The following is a 22,626-nucleotide window of genomic DNA, read 5'->3' as shown; positions in this document are numbered from 1 at the left end:
TTTTTAATGACATTGACAGACTAGGGTCAATTCATGGAGCATTTTATGTAGTGCTGCCAGTGTGTGTGTTAGGGAATTTAGACTATAAGCTTTACTGGGGCAGGGACTGATGCAAGTGCATTATCTGTACAACGCTGCGGAATTAGTGGCGCTATATAAATAGATGATGACAGTTTAAAAAAACAAAAAAAGAAGAGAAAAGAGAAAATATGGATGGAGGGGTATAGAAGGGAGGAGCTGGGATACAAACAAGTTTATAGGTTAGAGAATGCTTAATCCAGCACTTCATGAATGGGAAACTTGTTTCAATTGATTCAGGTATCACCACAATCTACATGGTTCTCTCACTGCAGAACACATTTTCAAGCCGAATTGACAAAAGACAGCATTTGTGGATTTTTTTTTCTTTTTTTAATATAAATAACCAACATACAAAATGAGGTATACTTAAAGTGCTATATTCTTGTAAGAATTTTTGTAAAAAAAATAACATAGTACAAACCTGGAAAAGCAGTTTAATACAGAGGACACATTGATTGCCTAAGCCTTGATATAGTTGAGCAATGGAAAGAATAGACAGATATATCTTTCAATTAACCTGCCAATAATTAACTTTAGTTTTGCTTTGACAGGGTTAAGTTGTTTAATAAGGGGGCTTCATAAATAATGGCTGTGGTCAGTAGTATTTTTGCCAGTGGTGTCTTGTAGCTCGTTTTAACCCAGTGCCAATTACAAACAGGTATAGGACTAAAGCAATCAAGACCCATGCTATAAAAAGTTATTGACAAAACAGATTAGGGGCTAGATTTACTAAGCTGCGGGTTTGAAAAGGTGGGGATGTTGCCCATAGCAACCAATCAGATTCTACCTGTCATTTTGTAGAAGGTACTAAATAAATGAAAGCTAGAATCTGATTGGTTGCTATAGGCAACATCTCCACTTTTTCAAACCCGCAGCTTAGTAAATCTAGCCCTATGTCTATAAAGCTAAAAATGTAAAATGATGCACACAGTGTGTTTGTAGTGCAAATTAACCATCCTAATAAGGATAACCATAAATCACTAAAAATATTTGTTTTTTACCAGTATGGTTCAAGTAGCGGTTCTATTATACCATCAGGGACTTTCAATCGGTTATTTTTCTATTAATCTAAAACATGTTTTGTTAATTTCTTAATGCAAAGTCTTCTCTGTAATCACATACTTGATATCATTATCAGTAATATAAAAAAAATGACATTTGAATTGTAAGAAAGCAAAATTAGAATGAAAGGTTTCGGAACAGCATTTTTAATATTATAGAAAAGATAGGGCTGTCCATTTAATTTTTGGGATGTCGAATGTCTGTTATACTAATCGAAATGTTTACGTCATTCACAAAAATGTTCCTGTGGTGAATTGCTGACAGTGTCTGGTGAACTGTCTTCAAATGAATCATCACACACTGGCTCCCAGTAATCGTGAAGCTTTCCCTATAATTAAAAAGGAAAAGAAAACATTTGTTAGAAATAAAGTATAGAAAATCCACAAACACCAACTTTCAAGACATCTGAACGTGCCTTTTAGTGTCAAGGAAATCGCGCAGAGGAAGCTTTACAAAAAGTTTGAGGAAGTTTTAAACTACACAACTGTTGTCTGCATGAATCACCTATAAGTATCAGTGTCTCCCACAATCTATGAAAGAGTCCTTGTTATAGTACTCAAACAAGATAAAGATCACCTCAACGTGGATTCATACCACCTGATCACTGTTACTATGTGATGTTAAGATACTAGGTAATATGACTTGGTTACGATAAAGGAAAATAAGATTTACAGTGCATCCTAACCAGATTGGTTTCATGCCGAATAAACCCACCAGCTTGGATATCGGGAGGGCATTTACAAGTTTTGCAGTGGCATATGAGGACATTGGCATGAGGGTGCTACTCTCACTTGATGATGCCAAGGGTTTCGAGTCTGTGAAGGGGCTCTACACTCAGCTGCTCTCAGGTTATGGTGCTTCCTCCATGTCCTGGAGGAGGCTCTATACCCCATGGTCCAGTGTCCCCCATGGACAAAGAGAAATGGATTTAATGAAAGTATAAAATCTAATATTTGCATTTCTCTAACTCAGCCTTTACCTGGTTAGTCATTATCCTATTTACTAATAAGCTATGTTCATATGACTGCTCAGACCTCTGTACAAAAGGGGCTGTCATGTGATGGCTACAATCTGGAATTTTAGCAGCAAGTTATGCTGATCCAAGCTGTTATATGCCCTTAAATGGGTGAAAGCAAAAGGAGAAATAGCTGTGACCTCCCTCCCAAAGCACTTTTAGAATTTTTCCCTTTGCTACTTTCACAAAATGTATCTAACCCATTAAATAGACCCTTTATTTTATTCTAAAACTTGCAATCTTACAAGGTTTGGTATATACATACACATTTTATTTATTTTTTTCACTTTTTTTTTTTCTAAATACCTGTAAGCATTTTATAAGCTTGTTACTTTTTTTGTATAGCATGTAAAATGTAATACCATACAGGCTGGAATGTCACACCCTAGTATACATTAAAGCATGTAATTGACTACACTGGCAGTGGCCTCCTGCATCGGACAGGCATAGAAGTAGATTCTATTCCATTTTTATTTTTTTTATTTAAAATGTAACAATTACAGAAAAATCTAAGATTGAAATAATTTAAAAAGGACTACTAAAATATCTCCTATCCCCTCCTCTAAAGGGGTTATCAACCATTCTTAAACTAAACTTTCCCTTACAGGTTAGCCAATAGGGGGAATAAAACAGTTATATAAAAATAAACATTTTTCTCATTGAAGTAAGAGATAATTACATTATTGTTTATGGTCTGGCTTGTTACCATCTCAATCGTATGAATATCTTTCCCTTAATCTATGACACCACTGCTCTACATGTGCAGGATATAAATAGAGACTGAGATCTTATTGCAATAATAAACTGATCCTGCTCTGCAGAGAGAGAAGAGCAGACAGAGTGGAGAAATTTTATTTTGTTTATGTGACCTGCGGCCTTTGGGTAGAGTATAACCCAGTCTGTGAGGTCTGTGGCCCTCAGTCTGGAGGAGACAGTTTTAAAGGGAAAAGATATATTAATAAATGAATTAGCGTACCTGATTAGGCCGAGAATAAAGGAGAAGCTCTTGCCATCTTCCGTGTATTCTTGCAATTAGATCCTTTACCTAAAAACAAAAGCAGCATATATACACACAAACACAATTATTATGCAGTTAAAACAACAAAACAGGAACACACACAAGTACACACACACACACACACACACCACCCATGCATGACTAATATCTGAAAAATGCCAACCTGTGTCAAAGACACAATGGACTAAATTAATAAACCCTACAAAAAATGATAACTGAATAGAAATAAACATTGTACCTTTGTTCTGTAAAATAACCTTGGATCCTCCCGTATATCACTCTTTATGTGCTTCTCCAGTTCGGCACACATCTTAAGCAAGTGTTTCTGTAAAATAAAACAAAACTCCACAAATTAAGGGACTCGCGGGTGGTTTTCACTCCATTATTCAATTTTGAGCAACACAGAAATTTAAATCATTAATCCACAGGAGTTTAAAAACAAACAGAGATAATGGGGTTGATGCAAGTGGACGCAAAATGAAAGTAAATTACTCCTTAAAATAAAAGAAGAAAGGAAAAAGAGCTAATTTCAGCTTATATGCATCATGAGAAGGAGTCAGCAGCTCACGAGTTTCTGCTGGTCAGCAAGAGCCGTATTTTCGTGAACAAGCCCGTCCCCTCCAGGCTCACATGGGTGAAGATGCCAGAATCATGCAAGTGGCCATAGCATATGCATGTGCTCACATTCTGTGCATGCAACACTATAAAAAAAAAAAAAGTTAGGTATGAGCACTCCTAAAGCTGGAAAAACACTGGGCTTTAAAGTGTCTTTGGGACACCACCATAAAGAGGGAAAATCCATCTTCTGAGATGCTGTGGTCCGGGAAGATTTGCTTTCTAATACAATTACACATCTGCTGGGTAGATCCAAATTGTATAAAAAAAAAAAAGCAACAACATGAACAAATATATAGCTGAATAATATAATTCTCTGAAGGTGGAACTTTCCCTTTCTCTAGCATTATCCATATTCCGAAAAAATGTAAACATTGGAGGAAAAACTAAAAAGATAAAAAAAATAAATCAGTAGAAAAACAGGATTGATGGACTTTACGGTCAGCATTATGCCCTGCCTGGAATTTAAACTGCCGTTTTGGGTGGTTTAAGTTAGGATAGAATGCATAATTCTACTTAGTGGAGATCAGGTACCGTGAGGGCTCCTACATTCCAGTGCTGCAACCCTCTTTCCTACTGAGCCTATCAACAACCATTCCCAATCAACTTTCCATTTGTTAGTGCAATTAGCAGTGGCCCTAACAACACTGCTGTATAACAGTACACCTTTGTAGCACTCAGGGAACCCTCCGGGAAAGGGGAATGCTGGTCCTCAGTTATACAGGATTATAGGTGTAGTTCTATTGGTTGCATTCACATTTTCACAATGCCTCCAGATTAGGAGGATACTTTCAGGCTCTGTCTTACAAGTGCCAATTTTCAGGCAGATCTGATGCCAGGTCTCCATTGTGCAACAAATAGAAGAGGGGCTGTAGCTCTCCCTCTACTGTCCGCTCCCGGGGTGGGATCAACTCCCACTCTTACTATGCACAGTTTGTCATCAAAAGTGAAAGAACATAAAGGAGAAGAACGGTCTAATTTTCCCTGTTTCCCCTTGCTACCATAATCGCATCTGAAAACCCGTACCTAGATTAAAATACTCATGCAGCCTCCTCAAATTTTTCCTCGACTAAGCTGCACTAATCAATCCAAAGAACAAATGATGGGCATGAACTTTTATTTCAAGACTCAAGTCTGCTCCAAAATGGTTGGGATTGGCCATATCCCAGTCCGTCGGAATAATTCCAATGTTTTAACAATTGCACTAGTCCCAAAGAAGGAACAGACTAAGAAAATGGTTCAATGTCCGTCACATATTTTTTTTGTGGTGCTTGAAGATTTTCAAACGTGGACCAAGAAACAGACCCTACAATGGATTAGACTCTGCTTCCGAGGCCTTTAAATCCCTAATGGAAGGTGATGGCACAGAGGAGAAGGGTTCATCTCCAGAGTTTTCCCAACCTACCACAATGTCTAAAGCAGGGGTAGGGAACCTGTGGCTCTCCAGGTGTTGTGAAACTACAAGTCCCAGCATGCTTTGCCAGTAGATAACCAGCAGATAGGTGGCAAGGCATGCTGGGATTTGTAGTTTCACAACACCTGGAGAGCCACAGGTTCCGTACCCCTGGTCTAAAGGATCTGTGGTCACTCTGGTTAAAGCAGTGCTGTGACAAGTGATTCAGACAGGAAGAGCCCATTCCCTGCACCAAACAAGTGGAAGATCAATTCTCACTTTTAATATTCTGACTATTAACAAATGGCCTGGTGGCCACATGATCTTACTCTGGAAGTAGGAGCAGAGTTCCTGGGTACACATCATTGAGTTTTGACAATATTTCCATAAACCTCAAAATATCCCCCAAGTTGTAATTTGTCAACAGAAAATACTGCACAGAGATAAGGTTAAACCCCTCATATGTGAATAGATGTATCAATATACTAAACATGAGACAAAGGGGAGGTGATCCCACACAGCTAAAGGTCTAGCATCACATCCTGAACATAGAGAAAGAAGAAAGTGTGTTGCTGGCGCACACTAATAACCCAAAAATGAATTATGTAATTAAAATAGTAAAAATTTATTATTTATATTTTTAAACATTTTTGAAGCAAAATATTAAAAAAGGAAAATAAAAAATTGACTGAAAATTCAAAATAACTGTTAAAAGGGTAAAAGAGTTTCTACCCAGCTGGCTGGCTGTCTTGTAATTGTATAAATCAATAAGATTCGTGGACTTGAAAGGAGTTATAAGTCTCTAAAAATTTTTTAGAATCAATTATCCTAGTGGAAACAAAGGGAGGAATTCTATTAGGCTGGTATAATAATATTATCCTGTTTATAAAGTAAATCCTGAGACTAATGTACATACAGTCTGAGTGCTATACTCCATTATAGTATCAATTGCTTATTCATAAAGCGTACTGGGTATCTCTGGAGAGTTAACAGCTAACTTATATGTTACAATGTAGCAAGGGACTCAATCGAATCTTTAGTTATATCATAATAACTTTCATCTCCTATATTCCCCTAATATGCGCATGCAACAAGAGGAACTAAATTAATATCACAAAGCTGTCAGCTCAATGGCTATATGTAATCATTAGATTATAGCCTAATAGTTTTAATCCCCTCTATTACCCTAATCGGCGTATGTAACACAGTGAGCCTCGTTTATATCACTCAGCTTACAGCCGATAGTGAAGTCCCTTAGTATAGCTACAATACTTTTCCCTCTAACTGAGACCAAGTCTGTGATCGTACTCCTTTATATGAAATCAGTATCGTAATTTAATTAAATTTATTCCACGAACACTCCTATTCAGAGTCTGAAATAAGACTCAATTTTCTTTAAATTAGATTTGACAGTCAGCGAGCACAGCATCCGCTGACGCGCGTTTCGCTTACTGCTTTCACAAGGCAAACCGAAAGCAAGCCTTCGTTCGTTTAAATACCGTGAAGAGACATACCCTCTAATCCCGTTGTTATGGCAGCAGCCTATCACAATGTTCGAGTCACATGACATGTGCGCAAAACTCTTAAGCCAAAGCTGGGATCTTTGGATACAAAGACATTGAATCTGTATAATTTAGTTAAGGTAAACTGTTAAATGAGTCTCCATCCTACGTTGTACAGGAGGAGCTCACTGTTAGAGTGATAGAGTGGGCTGTAATGTTAACAGTTACCTGTGTTCCTTCTGAGCTATGAGAATATCGTATTGTAGCCTTAATCCATATTGCACCTGTTTGTTTAGCTAATGGCCTTCCTCTCTTGTGCAAGTCATAAAGAACAATCAATGATTATGTAAAACCTCAAGGCTTTGACAGAATCCAACAGGTGGAGAGAGTCTCCACTGCCTAAGGCTATCCTAGGGCAAAGATAATTTCTTGGCGCAGATTTTGATACAACCTTGGAACGAAGGCTTTATCATTGTGAAAAACCAGATATGGTGACCTGGCAAAAGAGCGCAGCCAATTCAGACACCCATCTCGCCAAAGCAATAGCCAAAAAAAACAAAAAAAAAACAAAAAAAAAAAAAAAAAAGACACCTTTCAGGTTAGGAATTTCAAATAAACAGATTTTAGAGGCTTGAATTGTTGTCTCTGTAACCATCAAAAGGACCAAGTTTGGGTCCCACTGAACTCTCTCTCTTGGCCTTCTTTAGGATCCGAGGAAGCATAGGGATTGGAGGGCAAAGATATACTAGTTGGTACACAGTTATGGAATCCCACTATAAATGCTTCACATCCCTTGTTCTTGCACAGTACCATGATGATGCCTGGTTCAGTCAAGAGTATTTCATGTGGACCACCAGTTGATCCCACTTTCTCCCTGGGATGAAGGAGACATACCATACCAACCACTGTAATAGCTTGGCTATTTCCTTCATTGCTAATGGGCTCCTGGTCCCCTCCATGGTGTTTTAAGAATTCAAAAATTATATATACAAACATAAACCGCACAATAGCGCAAACAAATTTTTAGGGTGCCTGGAAAGCCCACTAGAACTGTCAATCAGAAAAGCCCACCAAGAAGGAAGTGCTAGTACTGGGGAAAAGCACCTCCCTCTGTTGGCCCAGTACAGACCTGGCGCTGCCAATGGGCCAGTTCCCCCTACTAAGTCTTTCTCTAGAGTGGGGATTCCCTTGAGAGTGGCCCCCTAAGGGATTGTGCTTGTTCTCTTACTGATGTAGCAGCTCCCAAAGTGCGTTCCAGTGCAGCAAGGTAGATGCTCATTGCCATGTCTCTGTTCTCCAAGCTGAACACCCCCCAGGAGCCATTTCACAAAGAGACAAAAATCGTCAGATTTGAAATGCTGAACTAGCACTTATGCCTGCCTCTATCTGACAGTGTTCTCATATAGAACACCCCTATTGCTACTAAATGTAAAATAAAAAATAAATAATAAAAAGTGTTCCTTTCTGGCTTAGCAGCCCCAAAGAGGGTGCACAAACTATTGGTGGAGGGGTATAGGTGGGGAGGAGCTTGAATTAAAATATCTTTATAGTTTAGAAGAAGAAAAATAACCTGTCACATTCCAGGGAACAAATGGTAAGAAAAAAAAATGTAAGAAATAACACAAGAACAAAAAAAAAAACCTGTGCCCACCCCAAATTCAGAGGAAGGGCAGAGAAGCAGGGGGTATTTAATAGGAGTAAATGTATTCCTTTCCAGTCAAACACGCCTCCTAGGGGGGGAAAACATAGTCCACTGTTTGTGTCCACATACTGCTAAAGATACATGTGACATACAAACACTATGACACCATGCCTACTAGACAGCTCTGATAAATACATACAACAGATTGAAGACAGATCATTCAGAAAAAAAACCACTTACTCTCTGAACAGTGGGAGAATCTTCTGAACTACTTGCATCATTAACCAAATGTAAAAGGCTGAAAGTCTGATAGTAAACCTGGAAAAAAATTTGAAAAGTTATTAAATTACAAGCTCCGAACACAAATCTAACTTTAAAAGTGCAATAGCAAATAAATGTAATAATCAATCATAAAATGGTGCAAGACCTTTGGCTCTAACAAAATACAAACTGAAAATCTTCTGCATAACTGTCTTCTGTCAACGTAACCATGCATTACCTCTGCATCCAGTTCAAAGAAAGTCTTTGACTCATTTTCAGGAATTCTTTCCTTGTTCTTTACCAATGCTGATGGCTTCATTTGAGACATAAGTTGGCACAGCATCATCATCTAATAAGCAAACATATTACAGGAATGTGTCATGGGACAGCTGGTATAAGTCACACTATGGGACAGTGATGTCCCTGGAAAACAAGTAGGAGAAGAAGTTTGAACTTCTGCCAGTAGTTACCTACCCGAGAGTCGTAGTCCAGAGGTAGATCTGTATAGTTTACAGAGAGGGTATTGCATATGCACATGAAGCTGACAAGTCTTCTCATCTCTCTAAAAAAAGAAAAGAAATGAAACCGGCGTGTTACCAATACTAATAGACAAGTATGGCAGTTATTCTGAATTCTTTAAAATAAAACCACAAAACAACTTTTTTCTTTTTAAAACCAAATGGTCATGGTCTTGAACCTCATAAGTATAAATAGGAGCAATTTTAATAATATATACACACACACACTATACACATTTTATTATAACAATCTAGATACATTCATGAAAACCACACTTATAATGAGGGGTTTCTCTATTCACAGGCACTCTAGTAACACTCCCTTTCAAACCAGCCACCTGATAACTATTCAGAACAATCCAACACTCTTAGCGGCAGTACATACATATAAATAAGGGTACCCAGTGTATCTACACAAATGCCTATCTAAATCAAGCGGTAAGAATAAAATCTGTATGTGCGTGTGTACAAAATATATACACATACATATATATATATATTTTATGAGGTTGAACATTATGGTAATTTTTGTTTGAAGATTTATAACAGGTGATTTTATAAGTCCTATTCAATGTGTAGAAGACATAATGGAATGTTAAGTAAAATAATAAAAATATCTACAAGCAGAAACGTCAGCTTTAGAATAAGATATTAAACACACACACTTTATAAATGATACATTTTCTAATTGTACTTGCACTCTTGTTCTAATATTGCCAATCTTGGTTTTCACCAGAAAATTTACACACTAAACTGCTCCACTAGAAGAAAAAAAAAAAATACACAACAGAACATTACCTTCCATGAACCTCATAAGTAGGAATGAGCCGTACCAGCTTAATAAAGTTGTGATGATGAGTGGAAAGCTGGCTTACTGCAATGCACAGTTTCGGCATCTTGTATAAAAAACAAAACCCGTCTGTTTAGTATTGTGAACATGGTTCAGTCAGTAAAGTATATACAATATTTCATGGTCTCTTACTATTGCTTCCCATTCTTTGATACTTTGAAGCAGGTTTTGCATGAGACACTGCAAATCCACCACATGAAAATCTTTCAGTTCCTTTTCTAGATGTATCTTTAAGAGTAACACTAGGAGTTCCAAGATCTCCAGATCACAGTAGCCCTCTCGGTAGACTCCTGTGCAAAAGCCTAAAAACTGTAAAAACACACACAAATTAATACATTAATGGTCAAGTACACACACAGATAATACACGTGTGCAGGGCTGGATAAGTCTGATCAAAATATACTTGTTTAGCAGTCATTATGCAGCATGAGAGTGTGGCTCATATTACCTTTGTCCTGGGTTTTGTACATGCATTCATACATACATACATACCTTAGAACTTAAGATTTGCCAAGGTAGCAATGAGGATAAAAGGAATGTATATATAGTTTAGGCACCTGTACCAGACCGTTATGGACGCAATTATTAAAATGCAGTGTTCAGGCCCCATAAACCTATGATATTTTAAACATTTTCAATGGAACACTGAAATACTGGCAGTTTTTGATAATGTTTACACTTGTTTACAATGTACTTCTAACAGGTCAAACACAATGAACACATTGGTTATTATCTGAACAACTCGAGTTTCATCCTTTCATAATGCGAAAAAAGGGGGTATTTTGTTCTTGCTGACAAATACTTTTCTCAGATACTTTGTAGACTTGTTCAACCTAAAGCTCAGAAACAAATGGTCCAGTAATGGACGACTACACTTGATGAAACAGACCTTAAACTCTTTGAGCACTGTTTCTCCCACGGTGGACTAAGATCGCCAAAACAAGACTAGAGCAGAGACATGCACATGGATAGAGGTCACAGCTAGCCCCCTTTCTAAGGCCACCATGCAAGGATCAGTCAGTAAAAGCAACCCGGTTCTGGATAGCCAGTGAAGGTGGGCTGGCAGTTACCTGGGTTTAAGTCTCACCAGAACATCACTCAGATAGGACACAGTGAAGCAGGACAGCTATGGAGATCATGATCTTTTTGAAAACTGATGTGGTCAACGAGTAACTGAAGAGGGAAATCTTAAATTGGAAGTGTGCCCTCTGGAAGGTATACATGAGGAACTAATGCTGGTATCCCAAGGGATGGTGTATGCATCCGGAAATTACTCTCCCCCCATCATCTGAACAACAATGACTCCATTTAGAGAAGTGGGAGGAACGTGTTGATGGACAGACACTCTTAGTTGCACTGATATGTTCTATTTGTATAGAAGATGACTTAAAGCCGCCCGTCTCCACTTTGCTATGGTGCCATGTGACATCTAGTTCTGCGCCTGGGCCTGTGTGTGCGCCAAGGAAGTACACACGCGTCAACCAAAGACGCTATATGAAATAATAAATAATACAGTACAACGTTTAATTGCGGTTGTGGACAAACCCTTTAATATAAAAGGGAAAAAAACTCCAATTAAAGCTGGCTTTCCATAGAACAGATCAAACCTAAAGAGAGCAAAGAAAGCTGCTCTAATTAGTGGAAACTGGAATATTTGGCAATAATGGCTAATGTAAAGGTTTGAGGACCAACAGCAATCCATGTAACAGGCATCTTTCACATCCCACATTACAACCATTGTTAGATCACCCCTTACTGTTTACTCTGGAATAATCCTCAGTCTCCCTTGTTAGACCATGGAAGGAAATCATAATTTTATCATTCTATAAGCCCTGTTCCACTGCTATATTTACAGGTATCTCACCTTAATCACATGAGTAACTTGAAATTGTGGAATCTGTTGAAAAATTTGTTCCGAATGCCTGTGTTCTGCCAATACTGGTGGTCCAGGCCCTGCAGATCTGTTAACAAAACATAATATTTATTGCATCATATATTTTCTTACATGACACACAATGCACTCCAATGTGGCTCTTGCTGTAAGCTCTGGGCCATTCTCCAGCTGGAATATAAATCTTGTCCAAAGACCTAGGACTCTTACAGACTGCATCATGTACAGTTTGCTCTCTATTTTGACAAGTTTTTTAGTCCCTGTGAAGCATCATAGTATTATGCTTGTTCCAAATACTAGATAACTTGTCTTATTGAAAGGTAATTTCTTTGCTGGAGACATGTATATTTATAGGGTGACAACTGTTTACAACAGAACCTCTGATTAATTCCTCTGTGGGTCATTCATTCTTATCAGCTTCGTTACACTTCATGCAACTTTACACATTAGGAAAAACACGCTGCAGACAGATCTAGAGTTGGGAGAGGGCCCCCGAGCTTAACTCTAAACCGCTGTGTAAAAATAATGCTCCCCAGTATGTGTGTGCTATAAACAAAAGCAGGCAATGCTTCCTGTATGCAAATAAAAATGCACCTTTTAGGTGGATTTGATTATTTATGGGCTCATCTACAACTTATATACTTTTCTCATTGATCATAAAGTTTTCAGCCACTGCTCACATGGCATCGCAGCAAAAGATCATTAAGAGAACCCGGTCACTGGCCCTCTGCGTAACTGGACTAGTGGAGAACTCAATCTTATTACTCAGAAGGAACCATAACAAAACCCTCCCAAATGAATGCACCAATTTGGCAATTATCCATAAACATGTGCCTGTGAGTTGTTATGGATATTACTGAAAGGGCATTCATTTTTCAACAAAAATATCAGTCAGTATGGAGAAACTAAAATAAAGTCCAATAATAGAATTGATAGAACAAGCAGTCTTTTGTTATGTGCTCCTAAACAGGAGGATCATTCCATGGCTCAACCATCTAAGCATCATATCCAGGTATCGTTCTGTGAGAAGTAGGATAAAAAGTGCAGGTTCTGTGGAGGCTGAATCCCTTCACGACCACCAGCAAGGGGGGGGGGGGGGGCGCTCCTTAAATGAGAGCTGGCCACGTCTCAGAGCCACCCTGATTGAGCTAGGTGGGCGACTCTCTCATACCCCTGCAGACTGCTTAACTATAGAAGAAAGGTGGCCTGGTTTGGACACCATTGTGAGCAGCAGCACTTCTATGGGGCTTTTTTACTCCGTTCTAGGGGATATATTGGATCCAATCCTTCCCTCATCACCACCCTACAACGTGTGATACTACCCCCACCACCCTGGTGTCGCTCAAAACCCTCTCCTTGTCTGCATGCAGCTAGGGCCTACAGTGTACCATGCGGCGGAGCATTGATTGGTCTGGCTGTAGCTCAAAAGAAGACAAAGGAAAAACCCACCTATCATAAGCTCTTAGTCTTGAGAGGTCACCTAAATTAACTGCTCTCCAAAACTGCAGCAAACACATTACAGTGGTTGAGACAACGATATTATGAGAAAGGCGATAAGATTTTGGGACTATTACACCTCTCTCTACAATCTCCCAATCCCTTCAAGTGACTCTGCTCAACACAAAGCCACATTAAATGTATACCTCCGTTCAGGTCACCTTCCCAAACTTACTATTGCCCAACTGGAATCCCTACACACGGAAACATCAGAAGAAATAACAGAAGCTATTAAAACTCTCAAGTGTCGCTCCGCCCTTTACTATAAGAAATTCAAGGGTTCTCTAGTTTCCATGCTTCTAGGCCTCTTTAATGCCATGCTTTTCAGTGAGAAATTCGACAGGGCTACCACCAGAGCGGGGATAGTGGTGATCCCTAAACCGGATTGAGATCCCACAGACCCTGGCAGTTACAGGCTGATTTCGCTTCTAAACACCGATCTAAAACGCTTTGCAAAAATACTTGCTACTAGACTCGGTGGGGTTTTGCCCACATTGGTTCATCCGGACCAGGTGGGGTTTTTGCCCAATCAGCAGGCCTCGGGTAATACGAGAAGGCTTATAAACTTACTACTTACTTTACATCCCGCTCATCTCTCCCTGCTCTGGTGGTGGCCCTAGACGCAAAAAAGGCGTTGGACAGAGTGGCCGGACCGGTCATGCAGCGCACCTTAGTAAACATGGGAATACAGGGGGCATTCTGCAGAGGAATTGCGGATCCAAGGGCCTTATCTCCACCATATACAAGATCGAAAGAATGGGCCAAATTTAGACAATCTGGCCAAAGCATCAATATCGGTTTGGGTCAAAGAGAACGTTCACAAGATCTTCTATATATGGTACTGGGTCCACACCCGCATTCGCTCAGTTTTCCCCACATCAGACTTCTGCTGGCAGGCCTGTGGTCAAAGAGGCACCCTGCTGCACATATGGTGGACCTGCCCAAAAATACGCCTCTACTGGCCTGAAATCCATTCACGCATATTCAATGTCACTGGAATTAATATGCCGCCTTCTGTATTGTATACATTGCTGCCCAGGCCACTCTCAGACACCCCTCGCCGTTTATAGAAACGGATCCACCACATAATAAACGCGCGCAACTTGCCTCATGGACGCAATCTGGAAAAACACCTCCTCACGTTCTCTCTCCAGCACTATTCCGAGCATATGGGTCACTTATCGCCAAATTGCACGATACCCCTACTACATTCTGGGTGTTCTGGTCACCTTCGACAGATCACTATTGAGCTACCCCTCTCTTAACTGCAACATACTCCCATTTGCTACAATCTCCCCAGCTGCCTCCATAACACTTCAGAATCATTGTGGTGCTCCACTTCATCTTTTCTTGCTTATGATATAGAGGTATAGTGGTATCTTATTATACATATTTGGCTGCACAATAAGTGAAGTGCCATACTGATTGGTATATTTTTTGCCTGTAGTTATACTTCAGAGTCATTGCTGCCTACCATCTCCCCTCCACAATTACCAAATAATCCCCTGCCCTTTGCTTTTTCCCCTCTCCAATGTTTGCCTTTGCATAAACTTACCCCGTAGTATAACTAGGTCTCTTACATCTAGTTAAGCACTATTTTTTGTACATTGATATTGTCTTGTTAATAACCACTGTACCACAACAACTGTTGATTTACTATTGGTTCTCATTTTTGTACCTTGACTAAAACCAATAAAAATGTTTAAAAAAAAAAAAAAAAAAAAAAAAAAAAAGAAGAAAAAAGGCGTTTCCTTCTTTCTTATTCCTCACTGGACAAAGTACCTGGGCAACACAACACAGGAAATCAAAACAAAAAAGCACCACCTTGAAAAATGTAGTAAATTGTTACCACTTACACTAGATCACTGGCAGCAAATGAAGGCTGGATATTTGCAAGAGGAAAGAGCGTCTCAAAGGGAATTCCCATATTGGCGAACACAGTCGATATGTCCAATAATGATGGAGTCCAGGGATTTTCTTTCAGGTTGGTAACTATCAGAACAGAGTAAATTGTGTTAGAACAATTAAAAAGGAAGACAACTGCCTCTCTAGATCTGCCCTGATGCCCCTCAACAAGAAGCCCCTTTGGCCCCAACAATGTGTCATAAAGCAACCAGTCTCTAACCATGGTCAAACATGATCTAATATGGTACACGGGCTAGATGTTTAGTTACTACAATAAATTATTTAATATTATAGTAACGTTTTCATTTTCAAGGTGGTAAAGGTCAATTAAATTTTACTATGCCTACTGCACACACAACGGTGCTCTCAGATCAATGCAAGCACACATTCACAGGCACCTGTACTCCGCACGCCCCACTAGGCAGGAAAGCCAATTATGCCAATGACTATACTTACTATTGTTGCACGTAATTTGAATCAAGGTGTTCAAAATTTTCACTGACACATTGTAAGATGGATGAATAGAAACCATCTGTAAGAAAATAGTTTTGTTTAAAAGACCGAATGTAAAACAAAGTATAAACACATATTTATAAAATAATCACAAGTATGTTCAGTCCCGCAGAATAAATATAAACTTGTTTGTTTTTTATTCACATCCTCCAAGTTACATTTTCTGTGGTATATATTTCAACTCTTTGTAACCTCTCTGCTGGTGAGATGGAGAGTTTAGTCAAAACTTTCACTCTGTTCCACTAAACGTTCCCTATTTCCCGTAATAAAGACTGTCCAGGACTAGGGCTACATGTCACCCTTTCCCTAAACCACTTAATGACCGAGTCAGTGTTTTAGGTTTGGGATGTGTCCATTTCTTTGCAAATAAATATCAGTAAACTTTCCATATTTTTCTTGTCCGGAATGATGGAGCTTTCTTTTGATAGCTTAATTTCTAGTCCATTAACGTGAAAAAATAATTAAGGGAAAAATATACAAAAACGCTGCATTTTGTAACTTGTACAGTTAGTGCATATATCACATTTAGCTTACAAGATTCCAATAGCACTACCAGGCATGCGAGACCTCCTACTACACTGTCCTAAGACTGCCTTTTGCTGGGGGAAGAATACGAGACATCTCTGCAGCGCAAAATCACAGGATTTCCTCTCCAGACGAGGAAGCAGAACATGGCGTTCTCCCTGCAATCAGGGTGCCAGGAACCTTATGAAACCGTTCCCGTCACCATCACAGAAAGCTAGGGCTAGTGGCATCTGCGCTTAAAGGAAGGCAGAGATGCCATTTGCCATCTGCAGATTTAAAATATCATGCAGTTGTCAATTGTTTAAAGCATAGATATGTTTAATACCCAAGAAACCCTCTCACCAACGAGCCAAGACACCAGTTATAAGAACAAGGAGTATAGTGACGCTCACCTGAAACATCCACCTCATTAGAACTTCTGGGCATTTCTTAAACCGATACACCATAGTAAAATACCCTTCCGTGGCCAACATGAGCTGATATTCTGAGTCACAGCTGTAGGATTGAATGAGATTAGGTGTAGGATCATTAGTAATTACAGTCCAAGATATATAGATATACATATATCAAACACAAAACATAAGAAACAAGCACATTTAAGCTTGTGAATAGTTGAGAACAATTACAGTAGACACCATCATTTTGATATGTACAAGATTGGTCTAAACCATTCTTCAGACTCAAGCAGCTCAATGCCATCACCTGTTTCACAATTACAGCCACCTGTTACATGAATTCATACTGTAGACAAGTGAAAGGGAGGAACACTAACAAATACCTGCAAACAACTGTGCAAATCAAACTCAAAGTACAGTATGAATATTTTATACCTTTTTAAACACTTTTATGAGCAGTCACATTCCATTACATTTTGTACCAGCTTGTAGTTTATAAACAGTCATTTAGTGTCAACAGCCTTTAGTTTAATGATTATATATATTTCAGTCTTGTAATGGAATTGACAGCAAAGATCTCTTCACCAGTAAAAGCATAAAAAGTTATTAGTGAGTGTTATTTCTAGGTATGTTTTGGAATAAACTACTTTGCAGTCTCAGTCACAAGCCTAGATATTTCATGTATTTTACCTGAAGTCGAGACTTTCCTCAGAGCTCCCACGAGATAATTCTGAATGTTTCAGGTGAAGTGTTTGGCAATTGAATATGGCTCCAGATTCAGACAAGTGGAAGATGTCCTCTCCCGGAGGCTGATCTGGTATAGCATTGGTGACTAGCGTAAATTTCTTTAAAAAGGCTCTGTTAAGTGAATTACAGAACAATGTTACAATGTAAAAGTAATACAATAGAAGTCTTCACTGAAAATGGGATCTTTATACTTGCATTAAATCATTTCTCAGAGTCCAATGTGACACACTGGATGCAGAGGTGCAGTACAGGTGCTTGGTCACAATAAATTCTCATGCTCCTCCCCCTCTATACTTATATAGTCTGCCAGTAATTTAGAATGTTTCTATTTATTTTTAAAACCGCCCCAAGGACATAAACAGGAGTAGAGAACACGAGAGGAGAGAGCCTAGATTTTTGAACAACAGGATCAAAAACCTAACAAGGAGAACGATGAAGAACAAAGACCAGAAACAAAAACAAGAGAGTATAAAAGGTGGGTGTCCAGTGTCCCCTATTGGAAAAGGATCTAACACAAGTATAAAAAAAAAATATCGGTACTTGTGTACTTTACGGACTCATTGCAGAGAAAGCAACAAATGTTTTGTCGTCTTTGTCCCAAACCATTCAGCATCTACTCTCCTCCACATTATTAGAGAACGGAGCAGCCCTGGCACTACAATCATATCAGATTGTTGGCGAGCTTATGCGGATATCGGTAACAGTGGTTTCCAGCATCTAAGCGTGAATCACACCTTCAACGTCGTGGTTCCCGAAACGCTAGCAAATACACAGAAGATTTAAAGGATGTGGGGATATGCTAAGTGGGGAAACAAAAAAAAGAAGAGGGACGAACAGGAATTTCCTTGAGTCGTACATGGCCGAGTTTATGTGGAGGAATTGCCTAAATAACCGTGATCCTTGCAAAGTGATTTTAGAAGATATTTCCCATTTTTGGCTGGAAAAAAAAAACAACAAACGAAGATCCAACAACCAGAGAATCGGAAGCAGAGCCGGATTAACATATTGGTCTTTCTGGGCAATAGCCCAGGGGCCTTGGGCAGCCGGGGGGCCTACCAAAGATTTTAACTTAATGCTGGCGATCGGGTCTCATTCATCCAAGTTAGGCAGGCACAGCTAACAGCAACTCTGATGCTGTTAGCTGCCTTGTTGTCAGTGCGGGCGCTGTGCATAGCGCGCTGCTTAGCGAAGAGGTCTCGTGAGACTATGACAGTCTCACATAGCCCTGCTGCCAGTGAGGTGCGCGCTGCACACCTCACTGGCAGCAGGGCAAGAAAGAAAGAAGAGGTGCCGCCTGGAGCCTGCAGCAAAGAGTACCAGGTAAGTTTCAATGTATGGGGGAGTGGAGGTGATACACTGAGGCTGAGGGCGGCCTTTACAAAATTACTGGGGGCCACTTAGCCCAGGGGCCCACATTGGCTTAATCCGGCCCCGATTGGAAGTAGCAGTGGACGTCACCGAAAGTTCTATATAATAAAGGTAATGAATCTGGAAAGTACACAAGTACCAATTAATCTCAAATTCATGTGGGGGACACAGGAAACACTGGGGGCAAGGCTGCACCTATGGGAGGGTACACTCACAAGTAGAGGTGTGCATTGTTAGTTTGTGACAACCTATACAAGATGATTTCTTTCACAAGCTAGTAGACTGCTTCTGGTCAAATTTCTGGGACTCTGCATTTTGGAGTTTCTCAGATTTAAATGGACACGATCATAAATGGTTTACAGTTTTTATTTATGTCCAAACACATACTTAAGGAACATACAGTTATCTATTAAGTAGACGTGCTGTTGGATTAACATGGTTTGTCCATTTACATTCAGCAGTGGTGGAGCTTGCTCTGGGTGGACATAAATTGTATAGGTCAAGTTTCCAATATTATGGCTGGAAACATTTTCATAGTTAGAAATGGGCACGATGCGACAAGCATAAAAGCCTAAAAGTTTTGTGGATTTGAACAATTACTTTGCACTCTCAAAAGCTGTGGAGGGATGTCTGGATTTAAATTAAAGTGTGAATGAAAATAAACAGTCCTGCTATGTTTTGCCATTTGTCTCAAATACATTTAGTCCAAATCTGCAGGCAGTTTGTTATGAAGGAGACCATAAGTATCAGTTTACACGGAGTATCTAACAGAACACAATCTAAGGACAAGCAGATCAGGTTTACCTGTGTTCATCTGTAAGTTCTCCGTCCATGTCCTCCATGTCTTCATCAGCGATTCCAAATCCCATTTCTATGTCCGCATTTAGTCTCTTTTCCATCTCATCTAATTTATTACACAGTCTGTAACACAATCATGAGTAAAAGCAAAATAAGTGTCACAATAACACAGCCTGAACAACTTTACAACCCTAAAAAACCTGATTCATTACTTTACTTACTTTTATGGGGAACACAAGAAAAGAAAAACACAAAAAAATAAGTCCGATTACATAAATTCTCAACAACCAGCAACATTCTATTGTGGGAAGGTCTGTGCCCAACGTTGGAAAAGAAAAAGACTTGTGAGAACCAAAGTCACTATACAGTAAAAAAAAAACAAAGAAATCAAAAAGAATAACAAAACCCTGGAGGCCACCTGTTTCTCAATAGACTATAGAAGTGGTCCCTACATCCAGTCTTTCAGCAGTTTGAGAGTCACTGGGGCATCTGGACATAGAGCCAATAAACTCAAGATAAGGTATCAATTCACTCCCACTCCTTTCTCCCGAACTGGCCAAAGCAATGCTTTCTGTTTATGCTTTCAAATAATTTGCTGTGGCTTCCATTTCAACAGAAACTTATTTCTCAGGGCCCTATCCATCACCACAATCTCAGGGCCCTAGCCTCTTTGGCCCCAATTCAGAAAAATTGGATATTTTATATATATATATATATATATATATATATATATATATATATATATATATATATATATATATATATATATATATATATATATATATCTGTTACAACATCAACAAAAATAAAGTGTCTATGTATCCTCCTACTGACACTAAAGCGGATTAGGAGGAAGTTTCTAAAACCGATTTCTACGTTCTACTGCTTATACCCCATGCGGTCAGTCTCCTCAAGTGATTCTTATATATGAGAAGAGAACATAAAAAAGTAGGTCATATTCTACAGACCATGGACTAGCCAATAACTGTGACCACTTTAAATTAAAACACAAATGAACAAATGATTTCAGGAAGCTACACAGAGAGTACATTAGTCAGCTATAGATAAAGGAATGAATGTTGGTTAGTAAGAGAAAAGAAAAAAAATTGCCCTTCGTTCACTGAACATCAGATACTGTGCAGCTTTGGATTCTTTCACTTTATCGATATTCACTGGATATTTAAAAACAAAACTAAACTAAACAAAAAACCAAAACAACACACACACACACACACACGATGGTCAATGTTTAGAGTAAGGATTCCCTTCCACTAAAACAACATTTACAAAACACAAATGTGCAGAACCCATAGCACAAATGCCCTTCTGTAACACCAAGCACCTACTTCTGCACAAGTACACCTCTGTTTCACGACAAAGTGTATGGACCTCACTGTTCACTCCTCTGCTGCAACCACTCTGACTGGCCACTTAATGCAATTCCCATTGATTGCACCAAGGATGACACTGTAGAATCCTAGAAAGTCAATTAATTACTCTTTCACACTACACATCCTAGAGATTGATAACTCCTCTAGTCCCCTGTACAGCGTTTGATCCAAGGGTCTCCTACTAACTATAAAATAAAAATATATTTAATATTTTATATGTGATAAAGCCCGCAGTCCCTGTATGCCACCACCAGCACAAAGAATTTCTGGGTTCTGATTTTACATCTACTTAGCTCCCATGACTAGATTTCAAAAAACTGACTGTTACAAAGACTACATGTTTTTAACAGAGAAAGACAAATATTAAAACTATCAAACATTTATATGCTTTCTCCATAGTTTATATTTTCCTATCTACAGATATAAACAGAGTTTAATTTCCATGATAATTATCTTTCTAATGAGAAAAGCTGTCCTCTCCTACCCTAAATTCCTCCCCCTTTGTCAGTCTTTTCCCTATTACCTCCTCGTATGTATTAACACTCAAAAATTTGTCACAAATTACATTAAAAAAAATAAAAAAAAGTATTGAATTATATTCATTAATACAATTGTTTCAATATATATATATATATATATATATATATATATACACACACACACACACACACATATATATACATACACACACATATACAATAAAAACAGTTTAAACAGATAGGTCACCGTGCCTCTAGATGAGTTTGTAGAGAATGGGCAGGGTGCTTTTAAGCTGGGACAATGAGAGCAGGAGGTCATCCGCAAATAATGAAATCCTTGAGTTGATGTCCCTGACCTGCCCCCCTTGGATGTTAGGATTAGATCTGATGTGTGACGAAAGTGGATCAATCACCAGGGGAACAACGAGTAGCTCCGTCTGGTGCCATTACGGATAGACACTTTGTCAGATGGATGCCATTGACAAACACTTCAGTTGCGGGACCATCAGAGAGGGCGAGGATGCTATTCAAAAAGTCTCCAGTAATGGCAAAAGACCAGAGAGAAAGCTGCATGAAGCCCTAGGAAATTTGATGGAAATGATTTTTCACCATGGAGTGAAAAAATAATAATGGGGATTCTCCAGCAACTAACAATATGGCCAAGGACAATGGCTAGTCTTCTGCATAACTGGTTTACTGCCAAATGATCAGTGTCAAGCCTCCAGAGACTGATCCAGAAGAGTGCCAGGGCATGTAAAGGTGTCAGACGCATGTACTTCTGTTAACTAGGATGCTCCTTTATGCAAGGATTACCCATTTCTTGTGATTTTAGCTAAGAATTAAAATTTTACAGTTTTATAGTTTACAATCGAGCTAGATGACCGATATCTAGAGGACGTCTGACTAATTATTAGGTATAACCTGCAGCTCTTCTCTTTATTACAACCCCAACACAAGAAGTTGCAATTAGTAAGAACCTGCTATTACTTGACTCCAATTTGCATAATTGCCACCATCAAAGACTAGGGGGTATATTTACTATGCAGCGCTTCCATCGAACCGCCTATTCCCGACGCTTTGAAAGCATTTTTTTTTTTTTAAAAAAAACCAGCATGGGTTTTGTCTTTAATAAAAGTGGCATTTTCAAAATTGCCTTCAAA

General features: G+C 39.0%; 1 protein-coding gene across 5 annotated transcripts in view; it reads right to left on the bottom strand.

Moving 5' to 3' along the window:
• Positions 1 to 402: 402 nt before the first annotated feature.
• The window catches only part of SLF2 (SMC5/6 complex localization factor 2), a 33,791-nt gene continuing 11,567 nt past the window's right edge, over positions 403 to 22,626 (bottom strand). For all 5 annotated transcript variants that reach the window (XM_075216248.1, XM_075216250.1, XM_075216249.1 and 2 more), the window contains 14 exons: positions 19,603 to 19,719; positions 17,374 to 17,541; positions 16,681 to 16,783; positions 15,707 to 15,782; positions 15,202 to 15,337; positions 11,822 to 11,918; positions 10,090 to 10,266; positions 9,906 to 10,003; positions 9,064 to 9,151; positions 8,828 to 8,938; positions 8,569 to 8,646; positions 3,415 to 3,501; positions 3,135 to 3,203; positions 403 to 1,471 (listed from right to left, as the gene is read on the bottom strand). In XM_075216248.1, coding sequence (XP_075072349.1) covers positions 1,370 to 1,471; positions 3,135 to 3,203; positions 3,415 to 3,501; positions 8,569 to 8,646; positions 8,828 to 8,938; positions 9,064 to 9,151; positions 9,906 to 10,003; positions 10,090 to 10,266; positions 11,822 to 11,918; positions 15,202 to 15,337; positions 15,707 to 15,782; positions 16,681 to 16,783; positions 17,374 to 17,541; positions 19,603 to 19,719 — 1,507 coding nt within the window. In that variant the 3' untranslated portion in view covers positions 403 to 1,369. The remainder of the gene's footprint in view (positions 1,472 to 3,134; positions 3,204 to 3,414; positions 3,502 to 8,568; positions 8,647 to 8,827; positions 8,939 to 9,063; positions 9,152 to 9,905; positions 10,004 to 10,089; positions 10,267 to 11,821; positions 11,919 to 15,201; positions 15,338 to 15,706; positions 15,783 to 16,680; positions 16,784 to 17,373; positions 17,542 to 19,602; positions 19,720 to 22,626) is intronic.

The sequence above is a fragment of the Mixophyes fleayi genome, chromosome 6 (assembly GCF_038048845.1).
Source record: "Mixophyes fleayi isolate aMixFle1 chromosome 6, aMixFle1.hap1, whole genome shotgun sequence".
Lineage (NCBI taxonomy): Eukaryota > Metazoa > Chordata > Amphibia > Anura > Limnodynastidae > Mixophyes > Mixophyes fleayi.
This window is presented reverse-complemented; position numbering and strand designations above follow the sequence as displayed.